The 25,359-nt window shown below is 38.7% G+C and overlaps 2 protein-coding genes across 2 annotated transcripts; both read left to right on the top strand.

The window, feature by feature from the left end:
• OR5F2B (olfactory receptor family 5 subfamily F member 2B) lies at positions 1-957 on the top strand. The gene has a single exon (NM_001390451.1). The coding sequence runs from the start codon at positions 1-3 to the stop codon at positions 955-957; it is 957 nt and encodes a 318-aa protein (NP_001377380.1).
• Positions 958-23,188: 22,231 nt separating this feature from the next.
• On the top strand, positions 23,189-24,133 carry OR10AG63 (olfactory receptor family 10 subfamily AG member 63). The gene has a single exon (NM_001390191.1). It carries the CDS (start codon positions 23,189-23,191, stop codon positions 24,131-24,133), a length of 945 nt encoding a protein of 314 aa, NP_001377120.1.
• The last annotated feature ends 1,226 nt before the right edge of the window (positions 24,134-25,359 follow it).

Below are 25,359 nucleotides of genomic sequence, written 5' to 3'. Positions count from 1 at the left end.
ATGGCTAGAAATAATTGTACTTTGCTGACAGAGTTCATCCTGTTGGGTTTAGCAGACACACTGGAGCTACAAGCTATCCTTTTTTCTCTTTTTTTGGTGATTTACACACTTACAGTTGTGGGAAATATTGGAATGATCCTTTTAATCAGGACTGATTCTCGACTTCATACACCTATGTATTTCTTCCTGGCAATTCTGTCTTTTGCAGATGTTAGTTATTCATCCACTATCACTCCAAAGATGCTGGTAGACTTTTTATCAGAGAAGAAAACCATCTCCTTTGCTGGCTGCTTTCTGCAGATGTACTTCTTTATAGCCTTTGCTACAATTGAATGCATCCTTTTTGGGTTAATGGCCCATGACCGCTATGTGGCCATATGCAACCCTCTCCTTTACTCCTTGATCATGTCCAGGACGGTCTGCCTAAAAATGGCAGCAGGGGCTTTTACAGCAGGACTGTTGAACTCTGTGGTTCACACAGGTTATGTGAGCAGCTTGTCATTCTGCAATTCCAATGTCATCCATCACTTCTTCTGTGACAGTCCTCCAATTTTTAAGCTCTCATGTTCTGACACACGCCTGTATGAAAGCATCTTGTCCACTTTTGCTGGTGTGAATATAGTTGGGACTCTGCTGGTGATCCTCACCTCCTACTGCTACATTCTCTTCTCCATCTTCTGTATGCATTCAGGGAAGGGGAGGCACAAAGCATTCTCCACATGTGTATCTCACCTGACAGCCATCATTCTGTTCTATTCCACCTCCATCTACACTTATCTCAGACCTTCCCCCAGCTACTCCCTGAATCAGGACAAAGTCGCTTCCGTGTTCTACACAGTGGTCATCCCCATGTTGAATCCTCTGATCTACAGCCTCCGCAACAGGGAAGTGAAGAAGGCTTTATGGAATGTAATTACTAGGAAAAGGGTCCCTTCATTTCTGGGGTTATTTGGTTAATTTTCTGAACTAAATGGAGTATTTAATTAACTTTAAAATACCGGTTGAAGCTTACTATGATTGTGGACTTCATTTTCTTAACTTAGTAAAGTACATATTGAACTTTAAAATGCTGGATCAACATTTTTCATTAGACTATTTTCTAAGTAATCATGTTGTGCTGCTGCTACTGCTGCTGCTAAGTCGCTTCAGTCATGTCCGACTCTTTGCAATGCCATAGATGGTAGCCCACCAGGCTCCTCCGTCCATGGGATTTTCCAGGCAAGAGTACTGGCATGGGGTGCTTGTATTTATATCCAAATATATGAATCCAACTGGAGATGGAAATTGCAACCCACTTTAGTATTCTTGATTGGGAAATCCCATGAACAGAGGAGTCTAAAGGTTTTCTCTGTCCATAGGGTTGCAAAGAATTGGAAATAACTTAGCAACTAACCCTCACATCCAATAAGATAAGCTAAATTATCAAATTCATATGAAACTCTAAAACTTTCATCTAATTGTTCTATATTTCCAATGGGTTCTCAAATATATGATGTGTTTTAATGAAATTTTGGTTAGAGAATAAAAAGACTAATTATTGGGCTTCCCAGGTGGCACAGTGGTAAAGAATCTGCCTACCAGTGACAGAGATGCAGGGGACATGGGTTTGACCCCTGGGTCAGGAGGACCCCCTGGAGAAGGAAATAACCCACTCCAGAATTTTTACCTGGAAAATTCCATGGGCAGAGGAGCTTGGTGAGCTGCAGTCTGCCATGGGGTAGCAGAGAGGGAAATGACTGAGTACCTTATCATTTAGAGACAAAAGTTACAATATCATAGGATCTAATCAACAAAGGTCCATCTAGTCAAGGCTATGTTTTTTCCAGTAGTCATGTATGGATGTGAGAGTTGGACTGTGAAGAAAGCTGAGCAGTGAAGAATTGGTGCTTTTGAACTGTGGTATTGGAGAAGACTCTTGAGAGTCCCTTGGACTGCAAAGAGATCCAACCAGTCCATTCTAAAGGAGATCAGTCCTGGGATTTCTTTGGAAGGAATGATGCTAAAGCTGAAACTCCAGTACTTTGGCCACCTCATGTGAAGAGTTGACTCATTGAAAAAGACTCTGATGCTGGGAGGGATTGGGGGAAGGAGGAGAAGGAGACGACAGAGGATGAGATGGCCGGACGGCATCACTGACTCGATGGACATGAGTCTGAGTGAACTCTGGGAGTTGGTGAGGACAGGGAGGCCTGGCGTGCTGCAATTCATGGGGTTGCAAAGAGTCGGACATGACTGAGTGACCGAACTGAACTGAACTGAATCATATAGAGTATTTTTAAGGTCCATTTAGCTTTTCCTTTGGCCTTGTTTGTCAGAATTCATGATTAGTATTAATAAGAGATATTGCTATATTACATATGTCAAAAATGCTTAAAATTGATTTCCATTTTAAGTTTTTGAATTATTTCCCCAAGAGATGCTTAAGTCATATTTCAATACTCAACTTTTAATTGTAGCAGTAAACCTTTTATTTCCCTTCTTCCCCTCATGAACATATATGTTCATTAAATAATAAGTATGAACTTATGCAAACATATGCTATCAAGAAAATTGCTGACTGACTAGAATGCACCAATTAAAGTAGCACTCTTTGGATTCCTTCCATTCTCCATAGATTTTCCAATGCTTTTCTCACTTTCTCTCTCTCCCAGACTGAGACATATACACAAACCACAAGCAAACACATTCAACTATGGCAATTTTTAAGCAGTACATGGCTCCAAATCAGGTAGGTCAATGCTCAGTGAATGAATGTGACACATATTCTGTATAACAAGTTCATGGATTTCCTGCATATGGGAATCTGTTATCAAGTTAGTAATAAACATGAGTTAAGATGTGATATGTCTTAAAGTTAAGCATTATATGGAGTTAGCTAGAAATCTGGCTTAGTAGGACTCTGGAGGAAACTGAGTAGGAGCCCAGACTTGCTAAGGAGACAAGCCCTGAGATTTGCTGTCAAGCTAACCTTATGGCCTGGCATGAAAGGTCAGTCCATTCTAACATCCATCGCCCTATGGTCCACATAGTTGATCTTCACTAAAGGGATATTCATGAAGCCATCAATGTTGTTGGTTCATCCCTGGATCCTGCTCTCACCCCACAGGTCCAAATGGTTATCTGGTCCTGGAGGCCATGCTGCAAACTAATCAGGCTGTTCTCAGAGATGGTTCACTCCTTCACTGAGTGACTCAACCACATTTTTCTGTACCAGCTGGCTGCTCATTGGCTGTATTTTTCTGCTTTCCCTGTCCTGAGTATTCAATGAAATCATATACATGGTCAAGATATTTCATTAATAAATATCAATATTATATTCCTTGCATCAAATGCTTTAATTTCTAGTATATTTTAGAAATAGAAACAATGTTTGGAAGGTTAAATCCATTTATGCTGTGATTTAGGGCTTCCCCAGAAGCACTCTTTAACAAGTGGTGCTGGGAAATCTGGTCAACCACTTATAAAAGAATGAAACTAGAACACTTTCTAACACCATACACAAAAATAAACTCAAAATGGATTAAAGATCTAAACCTAAGACCAGAAACTATAAAACTCCTAGAGGAGAACATAGGCAAAACACTCTCTGACATACATCACAGCAGGATCCTCTATGACCCACCTCCCAGAATATTGGAAATAAAAATAAAAATAAACAAATGGGACCTAATTAACCTTAAAAGCTTCTGCACATCAAAGGAAACTATCAGCAAGGTGAAAAGACAGCCTTCAGAATGGGAGAAAATAATAGCAAATGAAGCAACTGACAAACAACTAATCTCAAAAATATACAAGCAACTCCTCCAGCTCAACTCCAGAAAAATAAATGACCCAATCAAAAAATGGGCCAAAGAACTAAATAGACATTTCTCCAAAGAAGACATACAGATGGCTCACAAACACATGAAAAGATGCTCAACATCACTCATTATCAGAGAAATGAAAATCAAAACCACAATGAGGTACCATTTCATACCAGTCAGAATGGCTGCGATCCAAAAGTCTACAAGCAATAAATGCTGGAGAGGGTGTGGAGAAAAGGGAACCCTCTTACACTGTTGGTGGGAATGCAAACTAATACAGCCACTATGGAGAACAGTGTGGAGATTCCTTAAAAAACTGGAAATAGAACTGCCTTATGATCCAGCAATCCCACTGCTGGGCATACACACTGAGGAAACCAGAAGGGAAAGAGACACGTGTACCCCAATGTTCATCGCAGCACTGTTTATAATAGCCAGGACATGGAAGCAACCTAGATGTCCATCAGCAGATGAATGGATAAGAAAGCAGTGGTACATATACACAATGGAGTATTACTCAGCCATTAAAAAGAAAACATTTGAATCAGTTCTAATGAGGTGGATGAAACTGGAGCCTATTATACAGAGTGAAGTAAGCCAGAAAGAAAAACACCAATACAGTATACTAATGTATATATATGGAATTTAGAAAGATGGTAACAATAACCCTGTGCACGAGACAGCAAAAGAGACACTGATGTATAGAACAGTCTTATGGACTATGTGGGAGAGGGAGAGGGTGGGAAGATTTGGGAGAATGGCATTGAAACATGTAAAATATCATGTATGAAATGAGTTTCCAGTCCAGGTTCAATGCACGATACTGGATGCTTGGGGCTAGTGCACTGGAATGACCCAGAGGGATGGTATGGGGAGGCAGGAGGGAGGAGGGTTCAGGATGGGGAACACATGTATACCTGTGGCGGATTCATTTTGATATTTGGAAAAACTAATAGAATTTTGTAAAGTTTAAAAATAAAATAAAATTGTAGTTAAAAAAAAAAAAAAAAAGAATCTGCCTATTAATGCAGGAAACACAGGTTTGAACCCTTGGTCAGGGAGAACACCTAAAGAAGGAAATGGCAACCCACCCCAGTATTCTTTCCTGGGGAAGCCCATGAACAGAGGAGCCTGGTGGGCTACAGTCCATGGGATCACAAAGAGTCAGACAAGACTGAGCAACTAAACACCAAATTCTGAGTTTTAGGTTTTATGCATATCATATTTTTGAACCTTGTTCTCTAATCTCTCTAAGTCTGCTAAGTCACTTTAGTCGTGTCCGACTCTGTGTGACCCCATAGACAGCAGCCCACCAGGCTCCCCCGTCCCTGGGATTCTCCAGGCAAGAACACTGGAGTGGGTTGCCATTTCCTTCTCCAATGCATGAAAGTGAAAAGTGAAAGTGAAGTTGCTCGGTCATGTTCTACTCTTAGCGACCCCATGGACTGCACCCTACCAGGCTCCTCCACCTATGGGATTTTCCAGGCAAGAGTACTGGAGTGGGGTGCCATTGCCTTCTCCAAATCTAAGTCTAGTCTCTTATATTTAGTACTTTCATTTGCAAAGTCTTCAAATATTTCCAACTTTGGAAACTATTACCACTTAATTATATTTGTTAATTTTAACTAACTGAATATGTACTGCTTATGTAAGTCAAGATTATTTATTTAGCCTTTAATTGCTTGTTAAAATTATTTTTAAATCATATTTTCTTGCTCATTCAAAGAATTTGTGTAAAATATATTCAAAATATATATTTTTTTAATTTTCTTTGACTCAAAAGAAACTTAGATTGTAAAAGCATTGAGACCTCTAATTTTGAGTTTGATTTTATCCTTCTCTTCTTTAAAAGACAATATTTATTAAACCCTCCCTTATGAATGTAGCATTCTTTTGTGCCTTTGGCTATTTGCATTTCATTCTGTTTTTCTAATGTCCCTGTCTTTTATTTCACTTAAACGTTTAACGTTACCACCTAACACTTATCAACCATGTATTGCCTTATTCAAGGGTTTGTGAGTGTTTTATTTACTAAAGTTAATGAATTTTAAAACCCATGCCTTTATGCTTTGTTCAGTCAGTATTCATCAGCAATTCTGGGAAATCAGAGACTAACTTACAAAACCTGTGAATGTCATAAAGTTGGAAAATTAAGCAAACACACTGGAAAGGATGAAATAATCACAAAGATTCAAATATACAACCTCCAAAAAAAAATGAGACTATTGGAGTCCTGTATTTAGGAAGAAGAAATGTGCAGAGACAGTAGGTATTAATATATAAAAATAATGTTTTATTTACATTAGCTAAATATAAACTAACATACCCAAAAATAATTTTCATTGGTTCATTTAAAAATGGGAAGTCTTACATTTTGTAAACAGCTATTAGGTAAAGGGTAGTGGTGAGGTTAAGTGAAGCAATAAGCCTGTTTAACTTCATACAACTCAATTAAGTTAAAACATAGTGTATTATGCTTCAAAAGACAAAGATCAGTGATATTATGTCAAAAGGACAAAAATTAATGGTCACGTGTATGGAAAAAAGTGAAATATAAAGTTGTTGAATAGATTTAAAAATATTCAATCTGTAGTAAAAGAAAGCACAATGAACTTTATTGAAAATATGTAGATTTATTGAAATATATAAATTTATAGAAGCAATTTTAAAACAAATAGTCTTTTAGAAACTGTATGGAATATATCTCAAATAGAAGGTGTGGTATCAGAAAGCAGAAATGTGGTCATTTGTTGTTAAACTTAGGTATACTTTATTTCTTTGGCTGGGAAATTGGTATGTATCATCTTTTTATCTTTAAATTTTGTGATTTTAATCCTACTGTGAAGACACTGCATATACCTACACTTCATTCTTAAGTCTCAAAATAGTTTGTGGGATGTTTTAGTTACTTAATAAAAATTATTACCCTAGAGTTGTTACTAAAGAAGGATGAATCTTGGCCAAGGAATTTCAAGTTTTTGCAAACAAAAGATCAACTGGTTGAAGAGCTATGTCAAAAACTTGGTTTCTGAATTGGGCTCCAAGTCTTCAACTTCCTGAAATTGTATGATCATTGTAACCTTGTGTTGTAAAACAAATAAACCTATAAGATATCATTCATTATGCATATTTGTGTTAAGTCTGTTTCAGATCCATTAGCACACTGGTAAGAGAAGACAGAAAAATGAAAAGAACATACAGACTTGGAGAGTATATGGAGATACAAAATTTATCTAAAGGCAACACTGACTCTTGCTTTAGTATAAAAAAAAAATCATTGCCAAGATGCATAATTCAGAGCAGTTTTCCCTACATTTTCTTTTGGATGTTTTATGGTTTCAGGGCTTATATTTATCTTTAATCAATTTGGGTTGATTTTTGTTCATGCTGTAAGATAGGTGTCCAATTTCATTCTTTTACAAGTGGTTATACAATTTTCTCAGTATTATTCATTGGCGAATTGGTCCTTTTCCCACTGAGTGTTCTTGGCTTCCTTGTCAAATATTAGTTGACTATACACAAATGTTAGTTGACTATACACAGCCGTGCTGTGCGGCATGCAGGGTCTTAGTCCCCCAACCACAGATCTAACCCAAGCCCCCTACAGTGGAAGCATGGAGTCTGAACCACTGGACCACCAGGGAAGTCCCTAAAAGACTTGGTCTTAATGCTCACGAGGGGTCCAAGAGATAACATTTTAGGCCTGCAAGGAACAGAAGTAGAGTATTATTTGCAATAGCAAAGACATGGAAGCATCTTGACTGTCCATTACTGGATGAATAGGCAAAGAAAATGTTGTATGTGTATGTACATGCACACACAAAATGGAGTTATTAGCCATAAAAAAGGAAACCTTGTGATTTGTGACAACACGGATGGACCTTGAGGGCATTATGCTAAGTGAAAAACTAACCAATCTGATCACATGGACCACAGCCTTGTCTAACTCAGTGAAACTATGAGTCATGCCATGTAGGGCCAACCAAGACAGACAGGTCATGGTGGAGAGTTCTGAAAAAATGTGGTCCACTGGAGAAGGGAATGGCAAACCACTTCAGTATTCTTGCCTTGAGAACCCCATGAACTGGGTGAAAAGGCAAAAAGATAGGGTACTGATAGATGAACTCCCCAGGTCGGTAGGTGCCCAATATGCTACTGGAGATCAGTGGAGAAATAACTCCAAAAAGAATGAAGAGACGGAGCCAAAGCAAAACAACATCCAGGTGTGGATGTGACTGGTGATGGAAGCAAGGTCCAATGTCATAAAGAGCAATATTGCATAGAAAGCTGGAATGTTAGGTCCATGAACCAGGACAAACTGGGAGTGGTCAAACAGGAAATGGCAAGAGTGAACATCAACATTTTAGGGATCAGGGAACTAAAATGGACTGGAATGGGTGAATTTAACTCAGATGATCATTATATTTACTACTGTGGGCAAGACTCCCTTAGAAGAAATGGAGTAGCCATCATAGTCAACAAAAGAGTCTGAAACCCAGTTCTTGGATGCAATCTCAATAACAACAGAAGGCACACCATTGAATATCAGGGTAATCCAAGTCTATGTCCCTATCAGTAATGCTGAAGAAGCAGAAGTCAAACGGTTCTATGAAGACATACAAGAACATCTAGAACTAACACCCAAATTGCTAATGCTAAGTCACTTCAGTCGTGTCCGACTCTGTGTGACCCCATAGACGGCAGCCCACCAGGCTTCCCCGTCCCTGGGATTCTCCAGGCAAGAACACTGGAGTGGGTTGCCATTTCCTTCTCCAATGCATGAAAGTGAAAAGTGAAAGTGAAGTCGTTCAGTCGTGTCTGACCCTCAGCGACCCCATGGACTGCAGCCTTCCATGCTCCTCCATCCATGGGATTTTCCAGGCAAGAGTACTGGAGTGGGGTGCCATTGCCTTCTCCAACACCCCAAAAAGTTGTCCTTTTCATTATAGGGGACTGGAATGCAAAAGTCAAGAAGTACCTGGAGTAACAGGCAAAGTTAGCCTTGGAATACAGAATGAAACAGGGCAAAGTCTAATAGAGTTTTGTCAAGAGAACACACTGGTCATAGCAAACACACTCTTCCAACAACACAAGAGAAGACTCTACACGTGCACATTACCAGATGGTCAATACAAAAATCAGATTGATTTTATTCTTTGCAGCCAAAGATGGAGAAGCTCTATGCAGTGCCAAAAACAAGACTAGGAGCTGACTGTTGCTCAGGTCATGAACTCCTTATTGCCAAATTCAGCCTTACATTGAAGAAAGCAGGGAAAACCACTAGACCATTCAGGTATGACCTAAATTAAATTCCTTTCATTACACAGTGGAAGTGAGAAATAGATTCAAGGGATTATATCTGAGAGACAGAGTGCCTGATGAACTACAGACAATGTTTGTGACATTGTACAGGAGAGAGGGATCAATATCATCGCTAAAAAAAGAAATGCAAAAAAGCAAAATGGCTGTCTGAGGAGACCTTACAAATAGCTGTGAAAAGAAGAGAAGTGAAAAGCAAAGGCGAAAAGTAAAGATATACTCATTTGAATAAAGAGTTCCAAAAATAGCAAGGAGAGATAAGAAAGTCTTCCTCAGTGATCATTGCAAACAAATAAAGGAAAATGATACAATGGGAAAGACTAGAGATCTCTTCAAGAAAATTAGAGATACCAAGGGAACATTTCATGCAAAGATGGGCTCGACAAAGGACAGAAATTGTAGGCACCTAACGGAAGCAGAAGATATTAAGAGGTGGCAAAAATACACAAAAGAACTGAACAAAAAAGAACTTTATGACCCAGATAATCACAATGGTATGATAACTCAGCTAGAGCCAGACATCCTGGAATGAGAAGCCAAGTGGGCCTTAGGAAGCATCACTATGAACAAAGCTAGTGGAGGTGATGGAATTCCAGTTGAGCTATTTCAAATCCAGAAAGATGATGCTAGGAAAATGCTGCACCAATATGACAGCAAATTTGAAAAACTCAGCAGTGGCCACAGGACTGGAAAAGGTCAGTTTTCATTCCAGTCCCAAAGAAAGGCAATGCCAAAGAATGCTCAAACTACTGGACAATTGCACTCATATCACACGCTAGTAAAGTAATGCTCAAAATTCTCCAAGCCAGGCTTCAACAGAGTGTGGACCATGAACTTCCAGATGTTCAAGCTAGTTTTAGAAAAGGCAGAGGGATCAGAGATTAAATTGCCAACATCCACTGGATCATCAAGAAAGCAAAAGAGTTCCAGAAAAGCATCTATTTCTGCTTTATTGATTATCCCAAAGCCTTTGACTGTGTGGATCATGACAAACTTTGGAAAATTCTTAAAGAGATGGAAATATCAGACCACCTGACCTGCCTCTTCAGAAGTCTTTAGGCAGGTAAGGAAGGAACACTTAGAACTGAACATGGAACAACACACTGGTTGCAAATAGGAAAAGGAGTACATCATGCAGAGTTCATCATGAGAAACGCTGGGCTGGATGAAACACAAGCTGGAATCAAGATTGCTGGGAAAAATATCAATAACCTCAGATATACAGATGACACCACCCTATGGCAGAAAATGAAGAAGACCTAAAGGGTTTCTTGATGAAAGTGAAAGAGGAGAGTGAAAAAAATGGCTTAACGTTTAACATTCAGAAAACTAAGATCATGGCACCTGGTCCCAACACTTCCTTGCAAATAGATGGGAAACAGTGGAAACAGTAACAGACTTTATTTTGGGGGGCTCCAAAATAACTGCAGATGGTGATTTCAGCCATGAAATTAAGACTCTTGCTCCTTGGAGGGAAAGTTATGACCAACCTAGACAACATATTAAAAAGCAATTACATTACTCTACCAGCAAAGGTCTGTCTAGTCAAGGCTATGATTTTTCCAGTAGTCATGTATGGATGTGAGAGTTGAAGTATAAAGAAAGCTGAGCACCTAAGAATTGATGCTTTCAAACTGTGCTCTTGGAAAAGACTCTTGAGAGTGCCATGGTCTTCAAGGAGATCCAACCAGTCCATCCTAAAGGAGATCAGTCCTGAATATTCATTTGAAGGACTGATGTTGAAGCTGAAACTCCAATTCTGGCCACCTGATATGAAGAACTGACTCATTTGATAAGACCCTGATGCTGGGAAAGATTGACGGCAGCAAGAGAAAGTAACGACAGAGGATGAGAAGGTTGGATGGCATCATTGACTCAATGAACACGAGTTTGTGAAAACTCTGGGAGTTGCTGATGGACAGGGATGCCTGGCATGCTGCAGTCCATGGGGTCACAAAGAGTTCCACACGACTGAGTGACTGAACTGAACTGATACATATATGTTTCTTCATGGTCTCTCAATTCTGATCCATTTTTTTTTTAACATGAGTACCATACTAGCTCAATAACTATAACTGTCAAATATCATTTGAAGTCTGGAAGTGTGATCACTCCAGATTTGCTCTTGCTCAAAATTCCTTAGCTGCCAAGGGGTTTTACATTGCTCAATGTATAAGGAAACTTGATGTAGTTGGGTGCTATTAATGAACACTTTCTTTCTAAATACTTTAGCAAATTACATCTCTCAAAGTAAGCTGCAATATGAAATGAATTGTTTCTATTTCTAGTACTTTTTTATTTCTCCATTTACAAATCCATCCGTGAAACTTTAAAATCAATTTGAATCCAGCAAGCAGCCAACTTAGTCATGCTACAAACAGACCTGACATGGGCAATCATGTCATGACAAAGAAGATGAAGAGAATGGAATCACAAAATACACTTTTAATAAGAGGAAGTGGAATGGAAGAAGAGACTGATGACAAGATATTTGTGGGATGTATTCAGGAAAAAATCTCTTGGACAGAATCTGAACTCAGTGACTCAGATTTTAGCATTGATGTCCTTTATGTATGGATGTGAGAGTTGGACTATAAAGAGAGCTGAGCACTGAAGATTTTATGCCTTTGAACTGTGGTGTTGTAAAAGACTCTAGAGAGTCCCTTGGACGGAAAGGAGATACACCCAGTCAATCCTAAAGGAAACTGATCCTGAATATTCACTGGAAGTACTGATGCTGAAGCTGAAACTCCAATACTTTGGCCACCTCATGTGAATCACTGATTCATTGGTAAAGACCCTGATGCTGGGAAAGATTGAAGACAGGAGAAGGGGGTGACAGAGGATGAGATGGTTGGATGGCATCACTGACTTGATGTGCAAGCTCTGGGAGTTGGTGATGGACAGGGAAGTCTGGCATGCTGCAGTCCATGGGGTCACAAAGAGTTGGACACGACTGAGCAACCTAACTGAACTGAACTGAACCTACCAGGTGTGAGCTGATAGCTCTTTTGTGGTTTTTATTGGCGAGGCCCTGCTTATTAGTGATGTTGAGCATCTTAATACACTTGTTGACCATTTATATATATTCTTTGGAAAAATGTCTTCAAATAATTTGCCAAGTTTTAATCTTTTTTATTATTTTTTTGCTATTGAGCTGCATGAGTTTCTTATATATTTTAGATATTAACCTTTTATAGAATATATGGCTTGGAAATATATATTTTCCATTTGAAGATAGCCTTTTTATTTTGTTGATGTTTTATTTTGCTGTACAGGAGATTTTTAGTTTGATGCGGTTCCACTTGTTTATCTGTGCTTTTGTTGCTTAAGATTGACTGGTTTGATCTCCTTGCAGTCCAAGGGACTCTCAAGAGTCTTTTCCAACAACACAGTTCAGAAACATCAATTCTGCAATGCTCAGCTTTCTTTATGGTCCAACTCTCACATTCACACATGACTACTGGAAAAACCATAGCTTTGACTGCACAGACTTTGTCGACAATGTTATATATCTGCTTTTTAATATGTTGTCTAAATTAAAAGACGCTTACTCCTTGGAAGAATAGTTATGACCAACCTAGATAGCATAATGAAAAGCGGAGACATTACTTTGCCAACAAAGGTCCATCTAGTCAAGGCTATAGTTTTTCCAGTGGTCATGTTGGATGTGAGAGTTGGACTGTGAAAAAAGCTGAGTACCAAAGAATTGATGCTTTTGAACTGTTGTGTTGGAGAAGACTCTTGAGAGTCCCGTGGACTGCAAGGAGATCCAACCAGTCCATTCTAAAGGAGATCAGTCCTGGGTGTTCTTTGGAAGAAATGATGCTAAAGCTGAAACTCCAGTACTTTGGCCACCTCATGCGAAGAGTTGACTCATTGGAAAAGACTCTGATGCTGGGAGGGATTGGGGGCAGGAGGAGAAGGGACAACAGAGGATGAGATGGCTGCATGGCATCACCGACTCGATGGACATGAGTTTGAGTGAACTCCGGGAGTTGGTGATGGACAGGGAGGCCTGGCATGCTGTGATTCATGGGGTCGCAAAGAGTCGGACACGACTCAGCGACTGAACTGAACTGAACTGAGGTCTGTCAACTTTTCTTCCAAGGAGCAAGCTCTTTTAATTTCATGGCTGCAGTCACCGTCTGCAGTGATTTTGGAGCCCAAAATAAAATCCTATGTCACTGTTTTCAGTGTTTCCCCACCTATTTGCCACAGAGTGATGGAACTGGATACCATCATCTTAGTTTTTTGAATGTTGAGTTTTAAGCCAGTTTTTTCACTTTCCTCTTTCACCTTCACCAAGAGGCTCTTTAGAACTTCAACTTCTGCCATAAGGGTGGTGTTGTCTGCATATCTGAGGTTACTGATATCTCTCCCAGCAATCTTGATTCCAGCTTGTGTTTCATCCCGCCCGGCATTTCATATGATGTACTCTGCATATAAATTAAATAAGCAGGGTGACAATATACAGTCTTAATATACTCCTTCCCCAATTTTTAACCAGTTTGTTTTTCCATATCTGGTTCTAACTGTTGCTTCTTGACTTGCATACAGATTTCTCAGAAAGCAGGTCAACTAGTCTGGTATTGCCATTTCTTGAAAAATTTTCCAATTTGTTGTGATCCTCACATTCAAAGACTTTAACATAGTCAATGAAGCAGAAGCAGATGTTTTTTCTGGAATCCCTTGCTTTTTCTGTGATCCAATAGATGGCAATTTGATTTCTGGTTCCTCTACCTTTTCTAAATCCAGCTTCAACATGTAGATGTTCTTTGTTCACATGCTGTTGAAACCTAGCTTGGAACATTTTGCACATTACTTTGCTAGCATGTGAGATGATTGCAACTGAGTGGTATTTTGAATATTCTTTGGCATTACCTTTCTTTTGGAGTGGAATGAAAACTAACCATTTCCAGTAGGTTATCTGCTATCAAAATGAAAAAAAGATTTTAAAAAAGTTGGCAAATATGGTTATAAGAGAATCCCTGTACACTGCTGGTGTGAATGTAAATTGGCAGAGTCACTATAGAAAGCTTCTGCACAACAAAGGAAACTATAAGCAAGGTGAAAAGACAATCTTAAGATTGGGATAAAATAATAGCAAATGAAGCAACTGACAAACAGCTAATCTCAAAAATATACAAGCAACTCCTGCAGCTCAATTCCAGAAAAATAAACGACCCAGCAAAAAATGGGCCAAAGAACTAAATAGACATTTCTCCAAAGAAGACATACAGATGGCTCACAAACACATGAAAAGATGCTCAACATCACTCATTATCAGAGAAATGAAAATCAAAACCACAATGAGGTACCATTTCATACCAGTCAGAATGGCTGCGATCCAAAAGTCTACAAGTAATAAATGCTGGAGAGGGTGTGGAGAAAAGGGAACCCTCTTACACTGTTGGTGGGAATGCAAACTAGTACAGCCACTATGGAGAACAGTGTGGAGATTCCTTTAAAAACTGGAAATAGAACTGCCTTATGACCCAGCAATCCCATTCCTGGGCATCCACACAGAGGAAACAAGAATTGAAAGAGACATGTGTACCCCAATGTTCATCGCAGCACTGTTTATAACAGCCAGGACATGGAAGCAACCTAGATGTCCATCAGCAGATGAATGGATAGGAAAGCTTTGGTACATATACACAATGGAGTATTACTCAGCCATTAAAAAGAATATATTTGAATCAGTTCTAATGAGGTGGATGAAACTGGAGCCTATTATACAGAGTGAAGTAAGCCAGAAATAAAAACATCAATACAGTATACTAATGCATATATATGGTATTTAGAAAGATGGTAACGATAACCCTGTATGCGAGACAGCAAAAGAGAAACAGACATATAGAACAGTCTTTTGGACTCTGTGGGAGAGGGAGTCGGTGGGATGATTTGGGGGAATGGCATTGAACATGTATAATATCATATATGAAATGAATCACCAGTCCAAATTTGATGCATGATACAGGATGCTTGGGGCTGGTGCACTGGGACAACCCAGAGGGATGGTACGGGGAGGGAAGAGGTAGGGGGTTTCAGGATTGGGAACACGTATATACCTGTGGCAGATTCATGTGTATGTATGGCAAAACCAATATAATATTGTAAAGTAATTAACCTCCAATTAAAATGAATAAATGTATATTTTTTTAAAAAAGAAAACAATATAAATGCATTTCAAAAATAAAAATATACAATAATTACTATATGACACAGCAATCCATTTCTGAGTAAATATTCAAAAGCAATAAAATGTCTCAAAGAGACCTCTGAACTCCCTTGTTTAATACGAAATTATTCACGATAGCGAAGATAGAAGAACAATGTTTTTGTCAACAGATAAATGAATAAAAGTGGTGTGGTATTATATGCAATGAGTTATTATTCAGTGTTAAAAAATAAAGAAATCCTGGCATGAATAATAACATGGATGAACCTGGAGGACATAATGCTAAGTGAAATAGGCCAGACACAAAAGACATATACTGCATGCAGTGCTTATATGTGTAATATACATTAAGAAAACAGAACTCAGGAATGGAGAGTAGAAATACTGATTGCCAGGGTGAGGGAAAGAGGGAGCTGTTGTTCAAAGGATGCAATCTTTCTGCTATAAAATAAGTTCCAAGGGAGGCTTTCCAGGTGGTGCTGGTGGTAAAGAATCCACCTGCCAATGCAGGAGATGCAAGAGATGTGGGTTCAGTCCCTGAGTTAGGAGGATCCTCTGGAGTAAGAAACGGCAACCCATTCCAGTACTTTCACCTGGAGAATCCCATGGACAGAGGAGCCTGGCAGGCTACAGCCCATGGGTCGCAGTCAGACACAACTGAAGCAACTTGGCACGTGGCACACAAGTTCTGTGAATCTCATGTACTTCACGATGACTGTAGAGATTAATACTGTCAACAAAATTTGCTAAGAGAAAAAACAGATGAGGTGATAGATATGCTAATTTTATTTTGGTAACTATTTCACAATTTACAGATATTTTAAATAATCACCTTGTGTACTTTAAATATATTACAAAGTTACAATTTGTAATACTTTTACATTACAGCTTTGCCAATTATACTTTAATAAATCTGGAAACAAAACAGAACCATTATATTAATGTTTAAACACCACTCCTTAATTCCTACCATGACTCTAAAAACTTCAAATTATATGAACAACTTGATTGAACAAGGAAAATTTACCAGAATTATTTTGTTTTTCTGTCTCCTCAAGAAAATCAAAAGTTAATTTAATTTGTGTTTTCCTTTACATATTTCATCTCTAGTTTTGAATGTTCATGCCAGTTACCCTTGAATAGAAATGCCATCAGGCCCAGCAATCAGATTTAGTATCTTTGTGATCAGCTCCAGGAGACTTTACCTTCCACGGAAAAGCAGTATAAAGTAGACCTAGACGTGATCTACAGTTCATGAGGTAGTGGCCGTATTCACGTTTTCACTTCTTCAATAGCAAAAATTTGACTTTCTTCCATAAAAAATGACAGATCAATATTTTTAAAATTTTTTCACAAAATAGTCATATAGAAACATCATATATTCCAATAATACAGATTTAAGGCATTTCCACTTTTCACGATTACTGAACTACCTTTCTTCCCATTGGATCAAAAATAAAAGAGATCATGACAGATGTGATTACTAATTTGGAAAGACTCAATGATGAAGGTATAAATCATTGAGTCCTTCAAAAGTCACATAGTTCTCTAGCTAGATGGTGCAATACTTGGAGTTGAATGTGCATCAGCAAATAAGACAAATGCCCTAGAATCAAGGAATTATGACAAGAGAGAAAGTCAGATCATGGAACAAATTTTAAAACATAATATAATAAAGGTCAAACTAGCTATTAAATAAAGAACACTACAATAGAAATGTTTAACTTCACTTGAAAGAATAATGGGTTACTTGTCATAGAATGTGACATATCAGCTCTACCTCAGAGATGAACAGGTGATTGACAGTCAGACCCTGTCACCACTTTATAGGCTGTAAAGTTGTCTGTGTCTTGTGAAGAGTATAGCACAACACCTGATACAGCTAGATATTTATTGAACACTACAATAAATGTGAAGAGGTGACTCATTGGAAAAGACCCTGATGCTGGGAGGGACTGGGGGCAGGAGAAGAAGGGGACGACAGAGGATGAGAGGGCTGGATAGCATCACCGACTCGATGGACATGAGTCTGAGTGAGCTCCGGGAGATGGTGATGGACAGGGAGGCCTGGCATGCTGCCATTCATGGGGTCACAAAGAGTCGGACACGACTGAGCAACTGAACTGAACTGAACAATAAATAAAGTGCTTCCCTGGAGGCTCAGAGGTAAAGAATCTGCCATGAATGCAAGAGATGCAAGATCGATCCTTAGGTCAGGAAGATCCCCTGGAGAAGGAGGTGGCAACCCATTCCAGTAGTCTTGCCTGAGAAATCTCATGGACAGAGGAGCCTAGCAAGCTACAGTTTATGGGATCCCCAAAGAATCAGACACAACTTAACAACTAGACAATGACAACAATAAATAAATAAATAGGTAAAGGCTGACTACATGATGGTAAGGAATCATTCTGCAATGCAGGAAACCTGGGTTCAATACCTGGGTCTAGAAATTCCTTGGGGAAGTGAATGGCTAGCCACTCCAGTATTCCTGCCTGGAGAATTCCATGGACAGAGGAGTCTGGGGGTTACAGTCCATGGCATTGCAAAGAGTTGGACATGACTGAGTGATTGAACTGAACTGAACTGACACAGCCTACCGAAGATTCAGAGCAACAATAAAAATTCAATCCATCCTTTCTCTCTTACTAAGTTTAAAGCCTTTGTGTCATTTTCCAACTTGACCAACTTCAGTAGAAAACTTGAAACTCTGTGTACTATATTCTCTTGTGAAACTGTGTACTATATCCTTTTGTTAAAGCTTATTTTTTCTTATGAATATACTTATAATTAAAGAAAAATCCTATACATGGCATGAACAGAGGGCCATAACTCATAAACAAATTAGATAATGCATGAACACTGGATAATTTGCAAGATATAGCCTGTGAAGTTAAGAAATGGTGCATTAATAATTAGAAACTTAGTATCCAATGAATTCATACACAGATATAGATCAAATTTGAGATTCTGAATGTCCTATTCAGCCTTTCCCAGCAGGAGAACTGCTCTACTTTCCTAAGATGTAGAGTTTGGGGAGATAGGGAAAGGGGAGTGGCCAAGTGGCTAGAGCTCCTCAGAGCATATTCCACAGAGAGAGAAACTTCAAGGCAGCACTAATTGACCCAGAGGCTGTCATGGTTATTTTTTAAGTTATCACTTGATAAACAGTTTATTGAGTTTAAAAATACAGCATGTCATGAAGAGAAGATTCTCCTCAACAAATCAGAGGGTACTTTTTATACCTAAGTTGTACTGGTTTAAGCAAATTATGAACTTCAAGCAAAGTTAAGAATGGATGAATTTGTTACTTGAATACATCAGACATTTATATTAAAAAGGCCATATTTTCTGTAATAGAGCAACATGTGGTGATTTTTAAAACAAAAGGTAAGCAGCTATAATTTTGCCCTGGTTAATTTATTATAGCATGTTTTTAATTCAACAATCAAAAGAAATACAAATTTTTTTTCCAAAAAAGATTCGTTTATGAGATAAATCTTCTGAACTTGAGATATACAGACAGTATATTGAATTTTGATTAACAAAATGGGCTCTGGTGTTACACTGCTGAATTTGGCATCATCTAAATCACACACTACCTTCTTGACATTGCACAATTTACTTAACCTTTCCTTTCCTCTGGCTTTTTATGAAAATGTGAATCATTAGAGTACTTATTTCATTTATATTGCAATACATGAGATAACAAACAAAGTTAGCACATAATCTGTTTAAATGTTGATAGAAATAAAACATTTATTTCAGATAATCACACCTCTCTCCTTTCCATTGCTGATCGTCAGTGTTCTTGCCTGGAGAATTCCAGGGACAGGGGAGCCTGGTGGGCTGCCGTCTCTGGGGTCACACAGAGTCGGACACGACTGAAGTGACTTAGCTGTAGCCATAGCCATTGTTATTTAGTCACTAAGTTATATCCTGCTCTCTCGGATCCCATGGAATATAGCCTACCACCTCCACTGTCCATGGGATTTCCCAAGCAAGACTACTGGAGTGGTTTCCATTTCCTTTACTGGAGAACCTTCCCAACCCAGGGATCGAACCTGTGGCTCCTGCCTTGGCAGGTGAATTCTTTACCACTGAGCCAACAGGGAAGCCCATTGCTATACTTGTTTCTGCTAAAATAGAAAAAAATGGTAAAGGAAGGACTGAAGTTCCCATGTTGGAATTGCCAACAACGATTAATTGTTAGTGGAGAGAACAGATCAACTTCTGGAAAGAGAATAATCAAAAAAAGTTATTTATGGGGATGTTTCAGATATTAAATAGGATTTGAGTTAGATTTTTTATTTAATTTTGCTTTCTATAACATAGCCTCCTTGTCTCGTGTTTTCTTAGTACAACTGTAAGAATTGGCATAGATAAGAGAAAAAATACATTAAAAGTCCTGAAAGTTAGAATGTTTTTTCCCAAGATACTGTTTTTTGTCTGTACCTACCCAGCATAAAGTAATTACTAAATTTAACTCAGTATTCCTGACAAAACACTGCCTTGTACATCTTTTCTCTCCCAGGCTGAGAAAAATTCCACTCCAGGGCCGGATACAAAGTGGCTAATTTCCGAAAGAGCCAAAACTTAGTTTTAAAATAATAATGATAAATACAATAAGCATGATGATGATCATAAGAAAGAACGCCCTATAGGACTACAACCATCCATTCAAATCATAGTTAACATAGTTGATGCTACTTGCCCCTCAAAAAACTGAGTTACATCTTATTATTACTGTATATATTTTCAACTAAGAAAAAACAAGCTCTGGTAATTTAAGTAAAGATATATTACAAGAATATATCTAAGTGTCATTTTAAGTTATTCAATGTCAGAATCTTTGGTCAGTGAGTACTTGAATCTGTTTAAATGGACCATGATTGCTGAGATGAGTAGAAAATCTACATGCATGCAGTTGCCTGTCAAGAAATCCTTATACATAAGCTGTTCACCTATGTAAGTGCTTGACCAGTTTTTGGAATATGAAACTGAGTAAGTATATGAGTGCATTTTTTTTTCCTGGAAAATATTTTACTATATTTTCTTAAAAGTAACAATAAAAGAATAATTCTGTGATACCCTAAGATATGACAATCTTCCTCAAGTTATTTTCTGGACCTCCCGTAATGCCTTTAATTCTCACTGCATAGACTCCACACATCCTAGGTTTCTGTCTGACTCATCTATCTGAAACCACACTAATTTCTGAGTTTGTAATGACAGAAACTAAATTCATATTATTTATGCTTAGTGTCCATAGTATATAACACACTTTTTATTTAGCATCCACTTAGTAATAACAGCTTTCCCCAATAAACTACAATATATATGACAAAATATATATTGATTTACTGCCTCATACATTCAAACAAGGGTTTACCAGGTGGCTCAGTGGTAAAGAATACGCCTGCCAACACAGGAGTCGCAGGGAGGAGACGTGGGTTTGATCCCTGGGTCGGGAAGGTTCCCTGGAGGTGGGAATGGCAACCCATCCAGTGTTCTTGCCTGGAAAATCCCATGGACAGAGGAGCCTCGTGGGTTACAGTCCATGGGGTAACAAAGAGTCAGACACGACTCAGCGAATGAAGACACACAGACACATTCATACAAACATCTGTGTCACTGAAAATTTAATCCCCCCTTTCCTCAGCTGGTTTTTAAATGCTATCATCTCTGAAGAAAAATAAAACATATATACATACATAGAGATATAAAATCTTGAAGGTGTGAGATGATATAACATGCAAAAGTAGCTACCCAAAAGTGCAAAGAAGAGGAAATAAAGAGCAAAGAGATCAGAAAACGTAAAGATAGAGATGACAAGAGAAGATTCAGAGAAGCACACTAAGTCTGAGTTTGAGCAACATACCATTAATACTTGAACTAGAACTTCTCAGGCCCTTGTTCCCTTCTCTTGACACTTTTGAGCTATAGACAGAGATGAAACAGGAGGGAACTTCTGCCTTTAGAATTCACTCTGAAAAATTAATCACTGACTTAAAGATAATTCACTACAATAAGAAGGGAAAAACTTGAAATTAATGAGAGCTAAGAAGTTAAAGTAGAAATGGTAAATATTTGAGTTGTCTGGGTTTTGTGTCAACAGTGGGAAACTGGAGAGCTCCTTAAAAAAAGAGAGGGGAGTTGTGCTCTAAAGGAAGCAAAGGCAAATTAGGGAAATGAAGGTAAAAGTTAAAAAGAATGTATGACAGTGTGGATCTAGGAAATTGCAGCAATCTGTGAAAAAAGTCACAGTTTAGCATTAATGCAGGTTGGCTGGAAATCACAAAAAAATGATTTTGAGGAAGCAGTCTGGTGATGGAGAGACTAAATTTATTTGGTGAAAATGCTTAAATATTAAAAGGAGTTGATTAGAGAAATGGTACAGTGCATTTAGCACTGTGTATTTCAGATTCAGATATTTAGAATATACATTACTCATTCACAATACGTTATACATATATATATATAATATAATGCCTATATTAAGAAACTCATATTTAAAGATAAGAAAACATACAAATGGACATCTTACATTTTGTCTGGCATGAACTCTGAGATTAAATTCTCTTAGACATTTTATTTTGCCTTTTTCTTATTTAGTTACCCTGTGAAGGCTATAATCTTTTAGTTTTTGTTGTTTAGTCACTAAGTCATGTCTGACTCTTTTAGACAGTATGCACTGTAGCCTGCCAGGCTCCTCTGTCCACGGGATTTCCCAGGCAAGAATACTGGAGCACGTTGTCATTTCTTTCTCCAGAGAATCTTCCCAACCTAGGGACTGAACCTGTGTTCCCTGCGTCTCCCCCACATTGCAGTCAGATTCATTACCACTGAGCCGCCTGGGAAGCCCCCATAATCTTACTTAAGTACTTTTAAAGGTCTAAAATTTGGTAAGCAGGTTTATCGGTCATTAAGATTGTTGAGGCGCCATGGTAGGGGTGAGGACGTATTCCAACAATTCTTACTGACTTTATGTCAGGTTCTAAACTTCAAGTGAATGTGTGACCCGCCATGATGTTTTATTTCTAATATTAATTTCTATGATATATTAAGTGGTATATTGCCCTCTATGATGGAGGCAAGTGGAGAGTTCTAATTTTTTTTCTATCTGGGATCTAAGCCTCTTTCCCAGCAAGTGAGTGACCCAGGCTGACCTGAGCTCCATCTTGCAGTTGAGTTTTATGATCACCATGCCCTTTGGTTATCTGAGATGGAGCTCACTTCAAATCAGATGTGAAAGACTCTTATAAACTAATTGCAAATTAGAAGGTGCTAGGCAGAAAAAATACAGCTAAAAAGCAAATGGAGACCAGGAAGGGGAAGTATATTTCTTTAGAGAATGTCCCAAGTTACCTAGAGCTGTTCTTATCCTGAGAATAGGCTACTTTTCATGTTTGCTCTTATTTTACTGTTGTCTGTCTTGCTGTGTTATTCATATATTCAAAATCTCTCACATGAGTCAAAAGAACAGAACTCAAGATTTTTTTGTTTTTACATAGTGGAAACTGAGGATATTGGATTTGATATATCTTAAACACAAAACAAATAAAATTTTAAATGGATATATATATTATATTGTGTGTGAGCATGCATTAATTCCCTTCAGTCATGTCTGACACTTTGCAACCCCATGAATCCCCACACTCCTCTGGCCATGGGATTCTCCAGGCGAGAATACTGGAGTGGGTTGCCATGTCCTCCTCCAGAGGATCTTCCCAACCTAGGGACTGGACTTGTGTCTCTTACATCTCCTGCATTGGCAGACAGGTTCTCTATATTCTATCAGTGAAGTTAAAATCATCAATTTATTTTAACCCATTTCACTGCTGGTTCCAGTGAATTGTAGTGACTTCTAACCTTTTGTTCGCAGATGGGATCCAGAGGACAAAATCCCCCACAGTGGAACCAGACTACATTGGTGGATTTCATCTTGCTTGGCTTCTCTGATATTCCCGACCTACAAGGATTTCTTTTTGGGGTGTTTTTGATCATGTATATGATTATTCTGATGGGAAATAGTCTCATTATCACAATAACCAAGATGGATCCTTCCCTCCAGACTCCCATGTACTTTTTCCTAGGGAATTTTTCTTCCTTGGAAATATGTTATGTATCAGTCACTGTCCCAAGGTTATTAATAGATCTTTGCAGTCAAAGCAGAAATATATCCTTTCTGGCCTGTGCTGCTCAAATGTATTTCTTTCTGGTGTTTGGAGCCACTGAGTGCCTTCTTCTGACTTCAATGGCTTATGACAGGTATGTCGCCATTTGCAACCCACTGCTGTACCCTCTCCTCATGAACAGTAGGTTGTGTATCCAACTGGCCGCTGGCTGTTGGGTCAGTGGAGTTCCAGTGCATATAGTGTTAACCTACCAGATCTTCTCTCTACCCTTCTGTGGCTCTAACCAGTTGAATCACTTCTTCTGTGACATACCTCCAGTGCTTAAGCTTGCCTGTGGGGACACCCTTATAACTGAGACATTAGTGTATGTAATTGCTGTTCTAGTTGTCACTGTTCCTTTTATGTTGATTCTTGGATCTTACGTGAGAATAATTGAGACCATCTTGAAGCTGCCTTCAGCCACTGGGCGAGCCAAGGCCTTCTCCACCTGCTCCTCCCATCTCATGGTTGTGGCTTTATTCTTTGGATCAGGACTCATTACATATTTAAGACCAAAGTCCAGTCATTCTAAAGGAATGGACAAATTTCTCTCTCTTTTTTATACCATTGTCACACCAATGTTTAACCCCATGATATATTGTCTGAGAAATAAAGACGTTATGGTAGCACTGAGAAAATTTTTACTGAAATGAATTGTAATATGACTCAAAACCATCACTTCATAAAATTTGTTTCTTATTTATTATAGTCTCCATGCACTAATTTCTGTTCTTTTCCAATTTTTCTATGAATCTTAATTATTATAGATAAGTGATATCATGTCTAGATTAAATAAAGCCTCCTGCTATTTTTAAATAACAAATTTACCCCAAACTCAGTTCAAGGTATTGAAATTTCTGAAATAACACGTGGTGGTGTTGGTTTAGTCACTAAGTCTTATCTGCTTCTTGTGGCCAGGTTGCTTTGTCCGTGGGATTCTCCAGGCAAGAATAGTGGAATGGGTTTCCATTTCCTTCTCCAGGTGATCTTCGTATACCAGGTATCGAACCCGGGTCTGCTCCATTGCAGGCAGATTCTCTACCAATTGAGCTACAAGGGAAGCTCTCATAGCAGTTATTAATGGTTTTTGTTGGTGTTGTTGCTTTTTAACATTCAAGAACATTGCCTATATGCGTGCATGCATGCTCTGTTGCTCAGTCCTGTCTGACCCTTTGCAGCCCCATTGTCTGCAGCCCCCAAGCTCCTCTGTCAATGGGATTTCCCAGGCAAGAATACTGCAGTGAGTTGCCATTTCCTCCTCCATGGGATTTTCCTGATCCAGGCACCCACCCATGTCCAACCACCTGGGAAGTCCCAATGCCTACATATTCTGATAAATGAGATTGTTCAAGCTTATATCCCAAGTGCCAACATATTGTCTAAAAAATAATAGACTAAAATAATGACTTATAACAAAGTATAGCAGGCCTAGTACTTTTTGCCCCATTTGAAGATGAGCACTTGAACTGAAAATACGACATCATTTTTCAAGACATAAAATGTTAACTTAGGGTAGATATACCTCTGATGACTTCACAGAATGATGGGAAGAAGTAATAATAACTTGTTGCATTTAAGTTCAGAAAGTTTTTTCCAGATTTTCCTTGTGAGGTGTGGCAAGGCAGGTCAGGAAGTTTGGTTTTTTTTTCACTGCAAAACACCTCTCATGAAGACAACCCTGGAAACCAGTTTCTGGAGTGAGGAAACTAGACAGTGCGGGGAGATGGCCTCTAATGCTGCCAGTGCAGATGTGACCACAGTGATGGACAAGAGTGGTGCCTGAATGATCGCCAGTCACTCCAAGTGTGTATAGAAAGCTGCGAGTCCTGTAGGACGAGAGTCAGTGTAGATGCTCCTACACACACCCCTGTTTCTACAA

Source organism: Bos taurus, chromosome 15, assembly GCF_002263795.3.
Source record: "Bos taurus isolate L1 Dominette 01449 registration number 42190680 breed Hereford chromosome 15, ARS-UCD2.0, whole genome shotgun sequence".
NCBI classification, from domain to species: Eukaryota; Metazoa; Chordata; class Mammalia; order Artiodactyla; family Bovidae; genus Bos; species Bos taurus.
Note: the sequence above shows the minus strand (reverse complement) of the source record. Positions and strands in the feature narration are given on the sequence as shown.

Bases quoted from the DNA above. Each gene is read 5' to 3' on its own strand.
- OR5F2B (NM_001390451.1), top strand. From the start codon at position 1: ATGGCTAGAAATAATTGTACTTTGCTGACAGAGTTCATCCTGTTGGGT.
- OR10AG63 (NM_001390191.1), top strand. From the start codon at position 23,189: ATGGGATCCAGAGGACAAAATCCCCCACAGTGGAACCAGACTACATTG.